Source organism: Vulpes vulpes, chromosome X (genome assembly GCF_048418805.1).
Source record: "Vulpes vulpes isolate BD-2025 chromosome X, VulVul3, whole genome shotgun sequence".
NCBI lineage: Eukaryota > Metazoa > Chordata > Mammalia > Carnivora > Canidae > Vulpes > Vulpes vulpes.
Window position 1 is genome coordinate 19,439,375 of NC_132796.1, and position 18,340 is coordinate 19,457,714.

Below are 18,340 nucleotides of genomic sequence, written 5' to 3' on the forward strand. Positions count from 1 at the left end.
TGTCTAGGACTATTCTGAATTTATCATCATTTCAGTGAGTGGAAGTTTATCCCATCTATGAATTTTTAAAGAGTCAGTATATTACTATAGTAAATACTGTCTAGTGGCACGTTTAAGCTACTAAGAGATTTTTAAAGGTCAGTGGCATACCTTATTATGCAAATGGGTCTTAATTTTAAATAAAACATATCTATTCATTAAAGCAGGACATTCAGGATCTCATCTGGTACTACTCCTTAGGCAGATGTTGAAATTCCCATTTGTACTTGAAAGTAATAAAATATTAAATCTTATCAGCAATAACATTAAGAATGAGCTAGAGGAATCCATCAAGGGTGCCCCCAAAGCCCAACCCTAAGGTAACTTTTGCCAGTCTTGCTGGGGACAGAAGGTGTTCTGAAAGGAAAACAATAAGCACACAAAGAAAGCATAGGTTAGGTCCTAACAGACTAAAAAGTAAAACATACATATAAAAGCAATATCCTGTTGTACGAGGCTTGTTTCCTCTGATTACTCTTCTTCCTTCTCTAAAAAAGTTAGTGTACAAAAAAAACGTAAAATCACTCCTAGGCACCTTATGTTCCCGTTTTAGACAAATATCCTTGGGTGCTTTTTTGCATAAGACCAATGGAATCACTATCTGTCTGATAGTTAATCTGTACATTATGATGGCGCTGCCTCTAATTACTGTTTTGTGTACTTGCTTTGTCTTCACATCTGAACTGTACACTGTATTTCTCTTCCCTGTACAATATAACAGGATATCTAGACCAGGCACTCAAGGGGTGCTTAATCAATCTAAGGGGAAAAGTCACGGGGATTAAAGGCCTTTAAAGAGTACCAAGCTCAATCTCCTCTGTTTTTAGATTCCAAAGTCAGAAACAGAGGGACACACACTCTTGGATCGGTGGCAATCAAACAAACCAATGCTTATGGGTATCCTCAAAAGCTCAAATAAAACCAAATCATAATGCTATTTTGAACATTAAAGAATACACCCAACACACATTTGGCCACGTATACATCGGTGCATTAGGTCAGCGCTGTGGGCACGCTAGGGAGAAAGACACTCGCCCTGGTCTCAGGGAGAGCAATCTGCTAGAGAGCAGGTGTAAACTAACAAGGGTAGAACATGCACGAGGACGCAGAAAATCTACAAAGTGATCCAGGACTTCAGAAAGAGAAGGTTTTCATGTCAGGAAATTTAGTTCTTTAGAAACAGAAGAGCAGGGACTCAGTGCTCAGCGGTTGAGCGTCTGCCTTCGGCTCAGGGCGTGATCCCAGGGATCTCAGGGAGCCTGCTTCTCCCTCTGCCTGTGTCTCTGCCTCTCTTATAAATAAATAAATAAATAAATAAATAAATAAATAAATAAATAAATAGTTAAAAAAAAAAAAGAAAAAGAAATGGAAGAGTGATGGTGAATTCAATAGGAATGCCAAACAACTTAAAAAGGTTTTATACAGGTGCAAGCTTTTCCTACATCTCACAACCTGCCGAGAAATGAGGAACAAGAATAGAAGAAGGAAACCCAAGGGAAAAGGAAGAGTTACACAAAGAATCTATTAGTAAATTAAGCATCTTTAGATCAGTGGGGCCCACAAAGAGCCAGGAGCACAAAGCGAGGAGCAGAAAACAATGTCACGTTGCCTGACAGGACAGAGAGGAGATGCAGAAAGGAGGACGTGCCTCCTCAGCAGCCTCACCAGCAGGAGGCAAGTGCGGACTGCGAAGTGGGGAAGGCCCGGGGCACGATGGCCGCTTCCAGGTCTGCAGAGCTTCGCCTAGTTGAATACACGAAGCGGTCTGTCTTTCTTCATGGAAACAACACGACTTTCGATCCTGGGGAACATGCCCCCAAACGAATCAGAGCCTCCCTCTGTAGTAATGTTGTAATCAAGGGTTGCATTCCTGAAGAAGGAATCAGAAAGTAAATCAGAGAGAGATGACCCACAAAATGCCATAGATAAAAGTCACACCAGAACCTTCTAAAAATTGACAAAACGGAGAGCAATGGATCATACTGCACTCATGACAGGAAAGGCCCCATTGAACGAAAGCACGGAACCGAAGCTTACGAAGTAAGTAGGAGACTTTTAATGTTAACTTCCTTGCTTTTCTTAGAATTCTTTTAAGAAATGTTTTTGTGGGGACCCCTGGGTGGTGCAGCGGTTTGGCGCCTGCCTTTGGCCCAGGGCGCGATCCTGGAGACCCGGGATCGAATCCCACGTCGGGCTCCCTGCATGGAGCCTGCTTCTGCCTCTCTCTCTCTCTCTCTCTGACTATCATAAATTTAAAAAAAAAAGAAATGTTTTTGTTACTTTTGTTTGTGTCACTGTTATATGGGTGCAGGGTTTCAAGGGTCAAACAGTTCCACTAAGTGTGTTGCAAAAACCAGGAGTCCCATTGTTTCCCTCTCCCCATCCTTTCCTTGAGTGCTAATGCCAACTTAAAAAATCCCTCTCTTCCTAAGGGGGAAAAGCATTCCCTCTCTTACCATCTTCCTGGGGTCTCAGGAGAAAGTCATACATACGTGCATTCAGACACTCATTACCTGAGGGCCATTTTCTCCCAGTTTAGAAGAGATATGAAAAATAAACCAGACAGCTGATTTTTAAAAGCAGTCTGCAGCGAACAAAGCATTTAAAATCATGCCCCCCCCCAAAAAAAAAAATAAAAATAAAATCATGCCCCCAACCACACTGAAATTTGGAGTCACTAACAAAATCTGAGTATCGCGTCCTCTAAGTTTTGGAAGGACTGGCTACGACTTCACTTTTGAGTGTGGGGAGCAGTCTCTGAATCCTGGATTCTCCAGCTTTGCCTTGACTTCTGTGCCCACTTGTCCTTTACACTCCCAAGGCAGGCCAGCGCTGGATGGAGAGTGTTCCAGGGTGTACCTGAGAAGAGAGAGTTTACAGACTGACTCTGCAGGTACTGAGTCTGAAGACTCTTTCACAGGTTGGGGGTGGGCAGGGAGAAGAGTCACGTCCTACGCTGTTCTGCCTTCCAGAAGAACTGTTGCCTGCAATAACAAAGCTCTAGAATTAACTGAGAAGACAAAGGCCCTTAAATATGAAATACAGGTCACTCATTCAGCACTGCTAAGTGAACAAAATGTAAAACAGTGAAACTCTTTGCTTATGAAAACAAACCTGCTCCATCCAGAAATTTCTTTGGCTATCATTTCCCAAATATAAATAAGCCTGAACTTCGGTCATGTCTAGAGTCTGATCTAATTGTACCTTTAGAACTATGTCCAAGCTAATTGTGGACTTGCAATTTGAATCTATCAAAAGGGAAACAAAACATCAGACAGGAGGTGTACAGGGTAAAAACCAAAACTGCAAGTTTCTTTCAGCTGGTCGTGAACGAAAACATTATTTATCATTTTTTTTTTCCATCATGATAGGTGTACTCTTTAATTTCCATCTCCTATTTCACCCATTCCCACACCCTCCTCTCCTCTGGTAACCATCAGTTTGTTCTCTATAGTAGACTCCATTTCTTTCTTAGTTTGTCTCTTTTTCTTTGCTCATTTGTTTCTTAAATTCCACATATCAGTGAGATCATACAGTATTTGTCTTTCTCTGACTTATTTCACTTAGAGGAACTCTCTCTGGCTCCAGCCATGTTGTTGCAAATGGCAAGATTTCATTCTTTTTCATGGCTGAATTATATATATATATATATATATATATATATATATCTGTATGTAACTGTATCCACTTCTTTATTCATTAATTGATGGGATAGTTGGGCTACTATTTCCATAGTTTGGCTATTGCAAATAATGCTGCTTCAAACATACAAGTACATGTAACCATCTAAATTAGTGTTTTTGCATTTTGGGGGGGTAAATATCCAGGAATGCAATTACTGGATCATAGATAGTTCTATTTTTATTTTTTTTTGAAGAATCTCCATACTGTTTTCCACAGTAGCTGCACCAGTTTACATTCCCACCAATGGTGCACAAGGGTTCCTTTATCTCCACATCCTCACCAACACTTACTGTTTCTTGTGTTTTTGATTTTAGCCATTCTGACAGGTGTGAGCTGATATCTCATTGTGGTTTTGATTTGTACTCCCCTGATAATGAGTGACGATGAACTTCTTTTCAAGTGTCTATTGGCCATCTGGATGTCTTCTTCGGAGAAATGTCTGTTCATGTCTTCTGTCCACTTTTTTTCACTGGATTATTTTTTTGGGGGGGGGTGTTGAGCTGTATCAGGTATATATATATATATATATATATATATATATATATATATATGAGAGATACTAATCCTTTATTGGATATGTCATTTGCAAGTATCTTCTCCCATTCTGTATGTTGCCTTTTAGTTTTGTTGATTATTTCCTTTGCTGTGTAGAAACTGTTTATTTTGATGTAGTCCCAATAGTTTATTTTTGCTTTTATTGCCCTTGCCTCAGGAGACATACCTTGAAAACTGCTGCTACTGCCAATGTATGATAAATTACTGCCTGTGCTCTCCTGAAGAATTTTAAGGGTTTTATTTATTTATTTGACAGAGAGAGTACAAGCAAGGGGAGAGGCAGGCAGAGAGAGAGAGAGGGAGAAACAGGCTCCCTGCTGAGCAGAGAGCCTTGTGGTGGGGCTTGATCCCAGGACCCTGGGATCATGACCTGAGCTGAAGGCAGATGCTTAACTGATTGAATCACCCAGGTACTCCTCCTAGAGGATTTTTATGAGTTCCAGTCTCAGATTTAAGTCTTCAACCCATCTTGAGTTTATTTTTGTGTATGGTGAAAGAAAGTGGTTCAGTTTTCATTCTCTTATCCTGTTTTCCCAGCACGATTTGTTGAAGACTTTTTTCCCACTGTATATTCATCCCCTCTTTGTCAAAAATTAATTGACAATATAATTGTGGGTTTATTTCTGAGTTTTCTGTTCTATTCCATTGATCTAGGTGTCTATTTTTATGCTGGTGCCATACTGTTTTAATGATTACCCTTTTGTAATATAACTTGAAACCTAGGATTGTAATACCTCCAGTCTTGTTTTTCTTTTTCAAAATCACTCTGGCTATTTGAGGTCTTTTGTGGTTCCATACAAATTTTAGTATTGTTGGTTTAAGTTCTATGAAAAATGCTCTTGGTACTTTGGTAGGGATTGCATTAAATGTGTGGACTGCTTTGGGTAGGACAACCCAGTTATTCCAACCCATGAGCAAGGAATGTCTTTTCATGTCTTTATGTCATCTTGAATTTCTTTCATCAGTGTTTTATAGTTTTCAGAGTATAGGTCTTCCACCTCTTTGATTAAGTTTATCCCTAGATATTTTATTGTTTTTGGTGTAACTGCAAATGGCATTTTAATTTCACCTTCTGTAGCTTTATTTTTAGCATACAAGAACACAACAGGCTTCTATACATTGATTCTGTATCCTGAGACTTTACTGAATTCATGTCATTGATCCACTAGGGAAGTACTTTGCAGTACAGGGGCCACTTGTGGGCTGGGATCCAGCAGTGCATTTATAATAAAAACTGCTAATCCACTGGCCCAGGCACCTGCTACTGTACCACAAAGGTAGGCATTCCCTCAGCTGGCCCTGGTTCTTCTAGCTACTACTATTGTTTTGATTTTGTCCCAAATGGCAGCACAGGTGGTAAGATTGATGAAGGCATTCTTTAGCATCTCTAGTCCCTTTCCTCCCACTGAAACAACTGCTTTACAATCTTGATTTGCGATAAAGCAATCTTTCTTAGGACTCCAACCACCATATTATTACAGAACAGACTACACCACATTTGTCTCTTCGGAGTCCCTTAAATCACTCTGTATGGTAGAGAGCGTTCCCTCCAAAGTCTCTAAAGTTATTAAAATAGAATTGTCCTGGGCAGCCCGGGTGGCTCAGCAGTTTGGCGCTGCCCACAGCCTGGGGGATGATCCTGGAGACTTGGGATCGAGTCCCACGTCGGGCTCCCTACATGGAGCCTGCTTCTCCCTCTGCCTGTCTCTGCCTCTCTCTCTCTCTCTGTGTCTCTCATGGATAAATAAATCAAAAATCTTAAAAAAACAGAATTGTCCTGATTAAGTCACAGATAAACTGAATTGAGATTCACAGTTTTATCATAAGGGTAATTGGTCATAAAAAAACAATAAAAAGGGGGATCCCTGGGTGGCTCAGCAGTTTGGCGCCTGCCTTTGGCTCAGGGCATGATCCTGGAGTCCCGGGATCGAGTCCCGCGTCAGGCTCCTGGCGTGGAGCCTGCTTCTCCCTCTGCCTGTGTCTGCCTCTCTCTCTCTCTCTATCATAAATAAATAAATAAATAAATCTTTAAAAAAAAACAATAAAAAATATAAACATAAAAACAGAGTACTGATGTCAGGAATAAGCCAAGGAAGGAAAGATATAAACTAGTACTGTGAAAACTAGAAAGAGCTGGAAAAATGCAAGATCTTATAATATGCAGATGTTTTATTTTCTACAGTTCAGGGTTCATGGAAGGCAAGCAAAAAGTGATAAATGTAAAAGGCAGGCAGCATTGGATAAAAATCACCAGATAAGGAAAAGATTATATAATATAAAGAGCAACTGAGTTAGCCTGGTTGGAAAGTGATGACCTTGCTGACCTAAACAGAGACCACATACTGCTCCGAGCCGGCTCTGTGACCCCCACCCCCATTCCCACCACTTGGAGGATTTAAGAGGTTTTAAGGCAATGTTTCAGTATCATCTAAAGGATTAAAAATGGAAGTAATACTTTACAGTTAGGAGGCACTCAAATACCTTTTGATTAATGATCTCAAGAGCAATTTCTTCTCTAGATAAGCAATCTCAAGAACGAGGAAACTTGGGGAGTTTCTACTTTCTGTGGGTGATATAGGAAGCCAAGCCAATGGGAAAAGCCTGAAATAATAATAATATATTTATGAGATATTAAATTTTGGGCACAGTAACACAAACGTATCTCAGCAAAAAAAAAGAAATACAGACTTCTGGATCACTATGGGGATTATTCTAGGGACAAATTTGCTTCACCTCATTAGTCCGGTGATAATGCTGGAAACATTCTTTGCCATTTTGGCTCTATCATATGTATTTAACATTAACACGAGCACATTCCATTTGTGTACTACTATCATACCAAATGCTATCAAATCTGGAAGGTCAACAATTAGGGATTAAATTGACACTACAAGAATACAAAGATACCTTTTAACTTCCAATCTCATTTCAATTCGGAAATTCTCAATTTTGCTTCAGAGGCCGCTCCCCGGCCATCTTCCCTCACTGGCTGACATGTCAAAAGGGGCTCCTGCTGTTCCCATTGGCACTGAAAATACAAAGCTTAATAAGCTGCGCATTCAGGGGTCACAAAAGTGAATAAACGGCCTACATACACAAAATCAACACACATGACCACATGTCATTCCTCCGCTGGCAGAGGACAGAGACTACTTCATTATGTATCTCCCACTGGCATTCAAGAAGTGCAAGATCTGTATAAGCTGGGAGGCAACAGAATGCAACCAGGGGTCACAGTTACTGTTTTCTTTTGTATGTCTTCTAATCACCGTCAGGCCAACTATTACTTACAAGTTATGTTCTCGTGCTGGCCATTGAAGCATTGTCTGTCAACTCTAGAGCCACTCTGCTTGACTCCACACTTGTGGGGCTTGGATCTGGGGCTTGGACTGTGCAGACTGCCAGCTGGTGCTGCCCTGAGGGGAGTTAACGGTTTTCTTTAACACACACCCACATCACACACATACATGTACAGAGAGACATACCACACGTACAACCATGCATACATACCACACACATGAGCACCAGATATGCTTAAACTGTCACTCAATAATACATATTAACAAAAACCAGAACAACTTTTTTTTAATTCAGAATTTTAATTATGTACATAAATAGCAACATGAGAACCAGGAGTTCTAATGCTGGACATTATCTCTAGGTGAAAGGATTTCCGATTAGTCCACTGGTAGTATGGTATCACCCAAGATAACAAAGAAGCCTGGTATATAGTTTTTCCTGAAGAAGAAAGCCAATTTACTACATTCAGTACTGACTTCTCTGCCATTTTTTCTGTAGAAAATGCATGGAGTTTCCAATGTTTACCTATAACTAAAAGAAAAAGAAAACCATAAGTAAATTGCCAGGAAAAAAAAGACTTTAAAATTTGGCTTTTTGAAAATTCACTAGGGTTAAATTGAGAAACCATATCAAATATTTACATTACCATTATATGACCATGAGGATCATAATGAGCCATAAAAAAACTTATTTCCATTTTACAGACACTTAAACTACAAAGCAGAAAGGTTTTGTGTTTCATCCAAAGTACATTCAGAGTCTCAACTGGCTATGTACCTGAGCATAATTAAACAGATGGATGGATGAATAAATAAAAAATAAATGCTTAAATGGCACAGCACACACCACATGTCTCCCCTTCTGAAAAACCAAACAACTACATTTCTGTCCATCTGCTGAAGGAGAACGTGATTATATCTCCGTCCGTCTGACGTATGTATACCTTTCTTCATATCATCCCATTATTCTTCTCTGGAATGCAACACACATCATCCAAAGACACATCAAAGACAAACTGATTATTTTTTCCTGCCCCGCCCCCTAACAAACTGATTCTTCTTCAGATTGCTTTTTTCCCCTAATACGTAAGTAATCTACTTAGCAGTTAGAGATTTTAGAGATATATTTTTAGAAATAAATATATCTTCTATTTTTTTTAAAGATTTTTATTTTATTTATTCATGAAAGACACAGGGAGAGACAGAGAGAGAGAGAGAGAGTCAGAGACATAGGCAGAGGGAGAAGCAGGCTCCATGCGGGGAGCCCGACGTGGGACTTGATCCCGTGGACTCCAGGATCACGCCCTGGGCCAAAGGCAGGAGCTAAACCACTGAGTCACTCAGGGATTCCCAAATATATCTTTTAATATAAAACCAAAACTTAAGTTAAACATATACACCTCTAGCTTACCTTTTCCATCTCAGTTTATTGATCTGTTTTGGACTTATCTAAGAATCCAATACATTTACTGAATTGTTAAAACTGCAAAATGGAAATGACCAAATTGATAAGGATTCAATAGGCCATGGTAGTCCATATTAGGAAGTTATTAAGCAGCTAAGAGGAGGAATGAGATAGATCTCTAAATACTATGAGAAAAAGCAGCACATAATATATTAAGTGAAAAAAGGAAAGTTACTTCATTTGTTCAACACAGCTAAACATAGCACTGTCTATGAAGTATCCTTACCAAAACTAAACCTAAATCTGATGGAGCCTTCGGATCTATCATCTTATGGGAAATGCAGAGAAGAGAAGAACCAAGAGATAAACAGAATGACACTAAATGGATGCCCTCAGCCAGCCAGAATATGGGATCTTCTAATGAATAGGCCTGTTTTTCAAAAAAAAATAATGACGGGGGGAAATGAAGGAGATGGAACTATTACAATTTATTTTTTTAAGATTTTATTTATTTACTCATGAGAGACAGAGAGAGAGAGAGAGATGCAGAGACACAGGCAGAGGGAAAAGCAGGCTCCATGCAGGGAGCCCGACATGGGACTCAATCCCGGGTCTCCAAGATCACACCCTGGGCTGGAGGTGGTGCTAAACCACTGAGCCACCTGGGCTGCCCCACTGTTACAGTTTAAAAAGGACTTCAGAGACCTTCGGTCAACTGTAATGGGTAGATCTTGTTTGGATCCAGATTCAAATAAACCAAGTGCAAAAAGACAATCAGGGAAATCTGCATACTACCTGAATATGAAATATTAGACAATTAGTGTTAATTTTTTTAGGTGTGATAATAAAATTGTGATACGTTCCTTCATGGAGGTTTCAGTGTACTTGCAAAACAATTCAAGAAATATGAGCTCATTCTGTCAAAAAAACAAAAGCAGGTATGGATGTGCACACATTTATTTACATAGAGAAAAAAAGTCAAATGGTATGCCAAACTATTAATAGAAATTAACCATGGAAAAGGAATAGAGATAAGACAAATTTTAAAAATATTTATCTAAGAAAATTTTTTTCTTAAAGATTTTATTATTTATTTGAGAGAGAGAGAGAGAGAGAGCGAGAGAGCATAAGTAGGGGGAGGGGCAAAGCAGACTCCCTGCTGAGCAGGGAGCTGGACTTGGGGCTCAATCCCAGGACCCTGAGATCATGACCTGAGCCAAAGTGAGACACTTAATCAAGTGAGCCACCCAGGCACCCGTAAACAAATTTCTTTACAACAAATATGTATCACTTTTATAGATGAAAACTCCATCTCCAATAGAGAAATAAAAAAATAATCAAGAAATCAAGGTTGTGCATACAGTAAGCTGAAGTCTGGCCCAGAGTATTTTGGAAAGATGAAAGAGATATTTAAGTAGTTTCCCTATATTCCAAGTTTCATGGTTCCTGAAGAGAAACATAATATATTCAATGTCAAGTTTCTGGAGGACATATGTTGTTTCCTGGCTGCTCGTGTTCTAGTCTCTCTTCCAATAGCAGATCCATCCAGTGCACATCTCGCCCTGCTCTCCAGAGATGCTGGGAATTCTTGGGTGGGGCTTAGGCCTCTTTTAACAAGCTCCTGCGGTAATTTGTTTGTATAATAAAATTTGGGAAGTACAACTTGGGGTTACCATATGAAGGGCTGTGATGTGAAAGAGGATCTGTGTTTGTTTTCTGTGACCTCTACGGCAGGATCAGAACCACTGCACAGGAGTTACAAAAAGACATATTTTTGCTTAGTGTAGCAAAGTGATTAGTAACGCTTACTGATTCCGAAAAATCAGAAGCGTCCCAAGATGGCTGCCCTGTGGGGTGAGCTGCCTATCAGTGAAGATGAAAGGTGAGACCACACAGGGCTACAGGGTATTTATGCTTGAGGCTTGCTCGGGGGCCAGATGACCCCTCTCAAATTCTAAGAGTATGTGACTCTGCGTCTCTAAAAATATGGAGAAAGCTTGAAAAAGAAAGACTTCACAACTGAGTGCTTTCATGGACTGTAAATAGCAGTCATGATTTATAATAAATATAGTGGTGATTTTAAAAAAAGACTATAAAAGAAAATTCATATTTGCTGCAGAAAATTTTAAAACAGGACGTTAGGGATCCCTGGGTGGCGCAGCGGTTTAGCGCCTGCCTTTGGCCCAGGGCGCGATCCTGGAGACCCGGGATCAAATCCCACATCGGGCTCCCGGTGCATGGAGCCTGCTTCTCCCTCTGCCTGTGTCTCTGCCTCTCTCTCTCACTGTGTGCCTATCATAAATAAATAAAAAATTAAAAAAAAATAAAACAGGACGTTATATAGAAGAAAAACTATTTAAAAAATCCATAATTCTACCATCCCAAGATATATACTTAAATTTTTTGTTGTATTTCCTGGTCTTTATCCTCTCTAAAAACGTATCATACTACGTTTTTTTTTTTTTCATTTAACAAGTTTCCATGCAATTAGGTATTACTGAAACATAATAACATTCTTCTTCATGGATATACCAGAATTAAGCCACTTTTTAAGAAGATTTTTATTTATTTATTCATAAGAGACAGAGAGAGACAGAGAGAGAGAGAGAGAGATGCAGAGACACAGGCAGAGAGAAAAGTAGGCTCCATGCAAGGAGCCCAATATGGGGCCTGAACCCAGGAATCTGGAATCACGCCCTAGGACAAAGGCAGGCGCTCAATCACTGAGCTACTCAGGCGTCCCAAATTAAGCCACTTTCTGCAGCTAAATATTTAGATTGTTTCCAAACTCAATATAATCTTATATAATGAAGAAATCACAAGTGCCATTATATAATTTTTAATATATATAAAAACCAATATTAATATAACTAGGCTTTTGTACTTAGCTGGTACTCATGAGTAAATATTGAATAAATGAATGAAAATAGTGAATTGAGTGTGAGAAGGAATAATACTGATTTTTCTGACTTCATCTGGTATCCTAAATTTCTCTAGCCTCAGGTTACTCAATTTTTAAAGAAAGAATAATTATACCTATGAATTCCCTATGGCACTTATAATAATATTTCTATATAATCTTGAGCTTCTCTACAACCATCATTCATTCAATAAATGTTTATTTAATGACTATCAGATGAATACAAGGGTACCTACTATAGTAAAGTGCTATTTGAAAAAAAAACATAAACCTAAGAAATAATGACACTTTTCAATTGTTTGAAACAGTTTTGTAGACAAATCCCAACTGCCAAGTTCTAGCTTGTCTAAAAAAAAATAAAAACAAAAAACCCAGGTGCTTAAGAATGAACACAAACAAGTGAAGGCACTTAAGTCCACAAATTAAGGATGGAATGAAACATTATCCCAGCCCTTTTATGTATCTACATGAGGCTGAAACTGATATAATTAATTAAGTTAAATTAAGGACAAGTCATTTCAGCTGATGCTAACAATACTAAAAATGACTATAGTGTTCTCTTGTTCTTTACCTGATTAAAATGGGCAGAGCATGGAGCATTCTACTTATTTCCAGGTGAATTCTTCACATTTCCTGGCTTGTAAGACAAAAAGTAAGAATATTAATACAGTTTAAAAAGGAAATAGTGAAACTTCTAAAGAAAGAGTGGAATGTCTCAAAGTGCCCATCTTTAGTATTTGGCTGAATACAACATTAAATATTCTTATAATGCAACCTGACCTACTTCTTAGTTAACTGAAGGAATTACTAGGGTTCCCTGAGGGCTCCACTGTAGACAGTGACTTAGGCTTGGAGTAGAGCTGGGACTAAAGCTTCATTAATCCTCACCACAGAGATTCAGCCTAACAGCTGATTCTATAAAAAAATCAAGAGTGAAAAGATCTCTTTACTATTTCATGCTGCTACCATTGTTCAAGTATAAAAAAAATAAAGAATAAAGCTGTTCTGTGTGCATCATCCACCATAGGGGTCAAATCACAAAACACGTTTACAATGAAAGTGGTTATAATTGGAACACACCCATTCCACCTGGCTGCATCTGGGAATGTATAATTAGGTCATGTCATCTACCAGAAGTGATGTAGGAAAGTTTCTAGTAGGAAAATTACATGCGCCAGATGCTTAAGGCTTTACTTCCTATATGTTTTCAATACTCTATTTGCGGAAACATGTTGGTAAGAACTGATATCCACCATGGACGTGAACGCTCATGACATGGCAACTGCAAACAGTAGGCTGCAAGTGAGTGGTCAATGGGGCTGGAATTCTGGAGTCTAGACTGGGCACAGATTCTCTTGGTGGCCTTCTCGCAGTTATCCATGGGTGAAGGAGCAGGGGGAGTGAGAAAGCAAGAATACATAACTAACCCCGTAATTTCAGAGCATGGTTTCTAAGCAACTCCAGGCTTACTGAAGTGATTGAAAACTGGTCTCTCTTTTTTTTTTTTTTTTTGTTTTTTGTTTTTTGTTTATGATAGTCAGAGAGAGATAGAGAGAGGCAGAGACACAGGCAGAGGGAGAAGCAGGCTCCATGCACCGGGAGCCCGACGTGGGATTCGATCCCGGGTCCCCAGGATCGCGCCCTGGGCCAAAGGCAGGCACCAAACAGCTGCGCCACCCAGGGATCCCGAAAACTGGTCTCTCAACACAGTGATCATATATCCCGGCTTGCCAAGTTATACTGGTTTATACCCACTGTCCTAGCATAATTAATAGCACCCCCCTTCACTTTCAAGCCTATCCTGACTTGGATGATAAATTATATGGTTACCCTATCTACAGACCACATCCATTTGATGATGAACTTCTGGGCAACAAGGCCTTATGTATTACTTGGTGGATCATCATACAACACCCATGTCTACTTATTGCTCTGAACAGAGCTCTACAGAACTCAGTACTGTGTGCCTTGCTGTATTCTTTGAGAGCCACAATCACACAAACACAAACACACACCCAGAGGCCTTCTTGCTGTTGCTTTTTCAACCTGCCAAGCTCTTTCCTAGGATGAGAACTTTGCAAAATGTATCTTTGACCTAGATTGGTCAATCTCAATTTCTGCCTAGCTAAATGCTATTCATCCTCTAGATCAAGGCTGTCACATGTCCTTCAATTTACATGAGAACCTTTTATTCACATTCACAGCATCATATGCTTCCTGATTTGTATAATTCTTCCATTCATTTACTAATACATAAGTTGAATCATTTACCAATATATAGGCTTCATGAGGGCACAATATTCCTAGAACCTCCTAGCACATGGTATTTAAACATTTGTTGAATAAAAAAATTAAATGTAGTACAACCTAGAGATCTGATGAGGTTAAAAAAATGTTTGGGTATGTAATTAATGAAGAAAAGAAATAAAAAAAAAAGAGGCTTCATTTATGAAGCTAAGTGAGATAACCACGTCCGGCAGTGGGGTCTGTCATAAAAACCATGGAGTTCTCTACCTAGTTAAATATATTTTAGGTGTGAATTACCTTATGTAATGCTTGCCAAGTACTTCTAGTGATAGTCTTATATATTTTACTATCTATACTTGCCAGCATCTCAATCTCAAAAATATAATTCATAAGTTTTTTTTAATCTTTTGGACATTAAGAAAATGAGCACATGAAATATTCTGGTTGAGGAAAACAACTCTGTTGCTAGGAAATTTTTCTTGTTTGGTTATGTATCACTTATAGTGTAACAAAACATGACAGTCAAATATCTCACTAAAGAAATATTGAGCCCATCCACCCTATTACAAATCAGATCTCTCTTGGCATAAACTGACATGATCTCAGAAAAAAAATAACATTCTCCAACTTCAAAAGACAGATTGTGATTTAGTACAAGCCAGAAATTAATTTTTTTTGCATTTTTCAGACAGCTGTATTTGAAATATTTTATAACTAATTCTCCTTATAATTTAATTTTGATACCTATCAGGTTTCATTTTTTTTTAAGATTTATTTATTTAGGGGTGCCCTGGTAGGGCGCCTGTTCTCAGATTTATTTATTTTAGAGAGAGACCACATGCATGACTGGGGGGGGTTGGAGAGGGAGAGAATCTTAAGCAGACTCCCCAGTGAGTGCAGAGTCTGACACAGGGCTCAATCCCAGGGCCCTGAGACCATGACCTGAGACAAAATCAAGAGTCCGAAGCTCAACTGACTAAGCCACTGAGGTGCCCAGGTTTCATAATTTTTAAGCAATTATTATATTTTATTTAACCCAACATATCTAAAATACTATTATTTTAACATATCAGTATAAAAATGAGATAGTTTACATTCTTTTTATTTGTACCATGTCTTCTAAATTTGCTGTGAATTTATACTTACAGCACACACCTCAATTCACACTAGCTATACTTCCAGTCCTCAATAGCTTGTGGCTGCCATATTGGACTATATAGGGCTAGAGGAATAAGCTAAATAGCACTGTTATGGTTAGTTTGATGTGTCAACTTGGCTAGGCTAGAAAAGAAAATTTATTTCCTTACCACATCCATGAACATGAATGATCATTTCTATTAGCAAAATCAAAACATTTGTTTTAGTCTAAACATTTATTCCTAATTAGTATGCACTGCCATGTAAAGAGGGATTTCTGGACAAATCTCTGAGGTATAGCATCCCACTGAAATGTCTGAGCTCCTCACTAGTTGATTATTTTAATTACTTAACTTCCCCAAATGCAGTTTCCTCATTTGTAAAATGGGAATAATAACAGAACCTGCCTCAGAGACTCTTCGTGAACAAAGAGTTTAGTACCCCAGGGCCAAGCTCACAGCAAGTGCTCGATAAACATTACTTATCCTATGTAAAAAGTCACTTAACTTTTTGACGAGGAAACAAAAGGTACAGATAAACAATCTGTTAAAGACCCCAATGAAATCCCAGTTCACTGATACCGTCAGCAGAATACTGCCTCCCCCAAAGATGTCTGCATCCTAATCCTGGAAACTGTGACTCTGTTACTTTACCTGGCAAAGGAGAGTTTATGTGGCATGGGGATTTGGGTTGGTAATCAGCTGACTTTCCAACAGGGAGATTAGTTTGGATTGTTACATGGGTTCCTATAGTCAAAGAGGGAGGCAGAAGACAGGGGCAGAGAAATGGGACATGAAAAGAATTTAACTTGCAGTGGCCGGCTTTGAAGATGGAGGAAGAGGGCTGTGAGCCAACGAAAGCTGCAGCCTCTAGAAGCTAGGAACAGCCCTCCGCTGGCAGCCAGCAAAACAGACCTTGACCCTACAACCACAGGAACTGAAATGAATTCTGTCAACAACCTGCATGAGGGGGGAAATGGATTCTCCCCTGGAGCCGCCAGAAAGGAATGCAGCCTTGCTGACACCTTGATTTAGCGCCAGACTTCTGACCTACTGAGTCTAAGATAATATAAATTTGTATTACTTTCAGCCACTAAATTTGTGGTCATTTGTTATGGCAGGATAGGAGACTAAAACACGGGGGGCAGGACTCTTGACTAATGGATATAAGCCCTATGTTTCCATTTCCCATCAGAGGATGTTATCTTCTCAAGCAGAAGCAAAACTGTGCAGTGTCCTGTGACATCTGTCATGGCTCTTGTGTGCTAGAGTCTGTCCATTTTATAAGTTTCTTACAAGGATAAACTCATTTAGTCCTCAAAGCAGCCCCTGAGGTCCTACTCGCATTTCCCAGAGTGCCAGAGCAATTTCCCAAGGTTTCATGGTTTGTAAGAGGTGAGGACGGGGCGGGGTGGGGCGGAGCCTGGAGCACTCATTCCAGAGTCCAGTCTCTTGGCCATCAGGCTATGCTGCATTCTGCTTGGTCCACCTTTTCTGATACGAAAGCTTTATGCCTTTTGAAAAAGGAGATGCTCCCCACTGCCCTGCTGCCCAGAATTTTTAACTTTTTATTTTGCTAAGTAATGATGTTAAAAAAAAAAAAAAAAAAAGAAAAATCATTGCCTAGGACCTTGATTTTTTAAACAGCCAAAACTGGAAAGGGCACAAATTCAGAACAAATTTAGCTTTATGGAAAACCCACCACATTGTCCTTATGTTTACTTTTATTTTATTGGGTTAAGAACACTTAATATGAGATTTACTCTCCTGACAAATTTTTAAGTGTATGCTTTACAGTACTATTGACTTACAGGCACTATGCTGTACAGCAGATCTCTAGAACACATTCATCTTCCATGACTGAGACTTTACACCCATTGTACAGGAACTCCCCAATCCCCTTCCCTGTAGCCCCTGGCAACCAGCATTCCTCTTTCTGTTCCTATGACTTTGACTCTGTCAGATACTTCATATAAGGTGAATTATGCAGTATTTCTCCATTTGTGATAGAAATATCCGAGAGGATCACTTTGAAACCACGTAACTTATGGAGAGCTAAACCTGAGTGTGTTTAGCAAGCTGAGGAATTTGGAATGGAGGAAGAGAAAGCAGGGCATATTTACTCAGGGTGGTGGCTGCTGCTTCCCTTTCATTTTCCTGCTGAGCCAGCAGGGGCCTGAACACAACTATTAAAAGCCCAGCTTTAGAAGTTCTGCTCAGTTTTCACGTTAGTAACAGGTTTATATTTCTTCATGGATTTTCTTGCCCTTTAAAGACTTATTAAGATTTTGCTTTTTAGTTATTGTTGGCCTTTAAGAGTCATTCTGCAATTCTTTCAATAGTAACTTGTTATATTTTTTTAAAAACCTAGTGAAAACTAAACATGCCATTTACCGAGACACTGCTGTGTTTGGCTAATTATAGGACAACTCCAAAAGAGCCATCTGTGACCCTGGGGCCCCACGCCCACAACTGGCTTCCATCTCAGATACTCCAAGGACGTTGGGCTGATACTATTGTGAAAGGGTTTCAGATTAGCAATGGACAATCAGTAAATAGTTTCAGGCTTTTATTAAGCTCCTAGACTCAGAGTGAAAACCATAATGGAAAAAAATCAATAAAACCAACTACAATAAGAACTTCTGATGGTCAAAAGACACCCAAACTGAAAAGAAACCATCTGCCAACACATGATGAACAATATTAGCATCTAGGAAAAAATAAAGAACCTTTATAAATGATTAAGGAACGAACAAATTACTCATGCAAAAATGGCCAAAAAACATGAGTAGGCGTTTCAAGGAGAAACCAATAAACACGTGAAAAGATGTTCAACCTCATTAGTGATCAAGGAAATATATATTACAACTACAATGAGAAATTCTGAGACCGTTGTGACATGCTAGATAGCGAGGAAACTATCATATTTAGGTCATGTCAAAAGGACTCAAAGACAACTTCTATCAGCCAAAGTGTGACAATCTGAATTTTAATAAGGAGTAAGAATCATGAAGCATTCAAATCCAAATATGTATAAATCTACAAATTCATAGCT

At 39.1% G+C, this 18,340-nt stretch overlaps 1 protein-coding gene and 1 long non-coding RNA gene across 8 annotated transcripts in view; both read right to left on the reverse strand.

Annotated features, from left to right (window-relative positions):
• Nucleotides 1-1,623: 1,623 nt before the first annotated feature.
• Nucleotides 1,624-7,791, reverse strand: LOC140596238 (uncharacterized). The gene is made up of 5 exons (XR_011998275.1): nucleotides 7,570-7,791; nucleotides 7,186-7,306; nucleotides 6,760-6,879; nucleotides 2,722-2,898; nucleotides 1,624-1,909 (listed from the first exon to the last, which is right to left on the reverse strand). It is a non-coding gene; the product is annotated as an uncharacterized lncRNA (long non-coding RNA).
• A 66-nt stretch (nucleotides 7,792-7,857) lies between these two features.
• APOO (apolipoprotein O) overlaps nucleotides 7,858-18,340 on the reverse strand; it is a 55,175-nt gene continuing 44,692 nt past the window's right edge. For 4 of the 7 annotated variants that reach the window (XR_011998273.1, XR_011998272.1, XM_025997444.2 and 1 more), the window contains 2 exons: nucleotides 12,474-12,539; nucleotides 7,858-8,109 (listed from right to left, as the gene is read on the reverse strand). Coding sequence is in view for 3 of the 7 variants with exons in the window: in XM_025997444.2 (XP_025853229.1) it covers nucleotides 12,504-12,539 (36 nt within the window). In the remaining 4 variants the exon portion in view is untranslated. The remainder of the gene's footprint in view (nucleotides 8,110-12,473; nucleotides 12,540-18,340) is intronic. The other 3 variants (XR_011998274.1, XM_072744483.1, XM_072744484.1) reach the window with 2 other exon arrangements.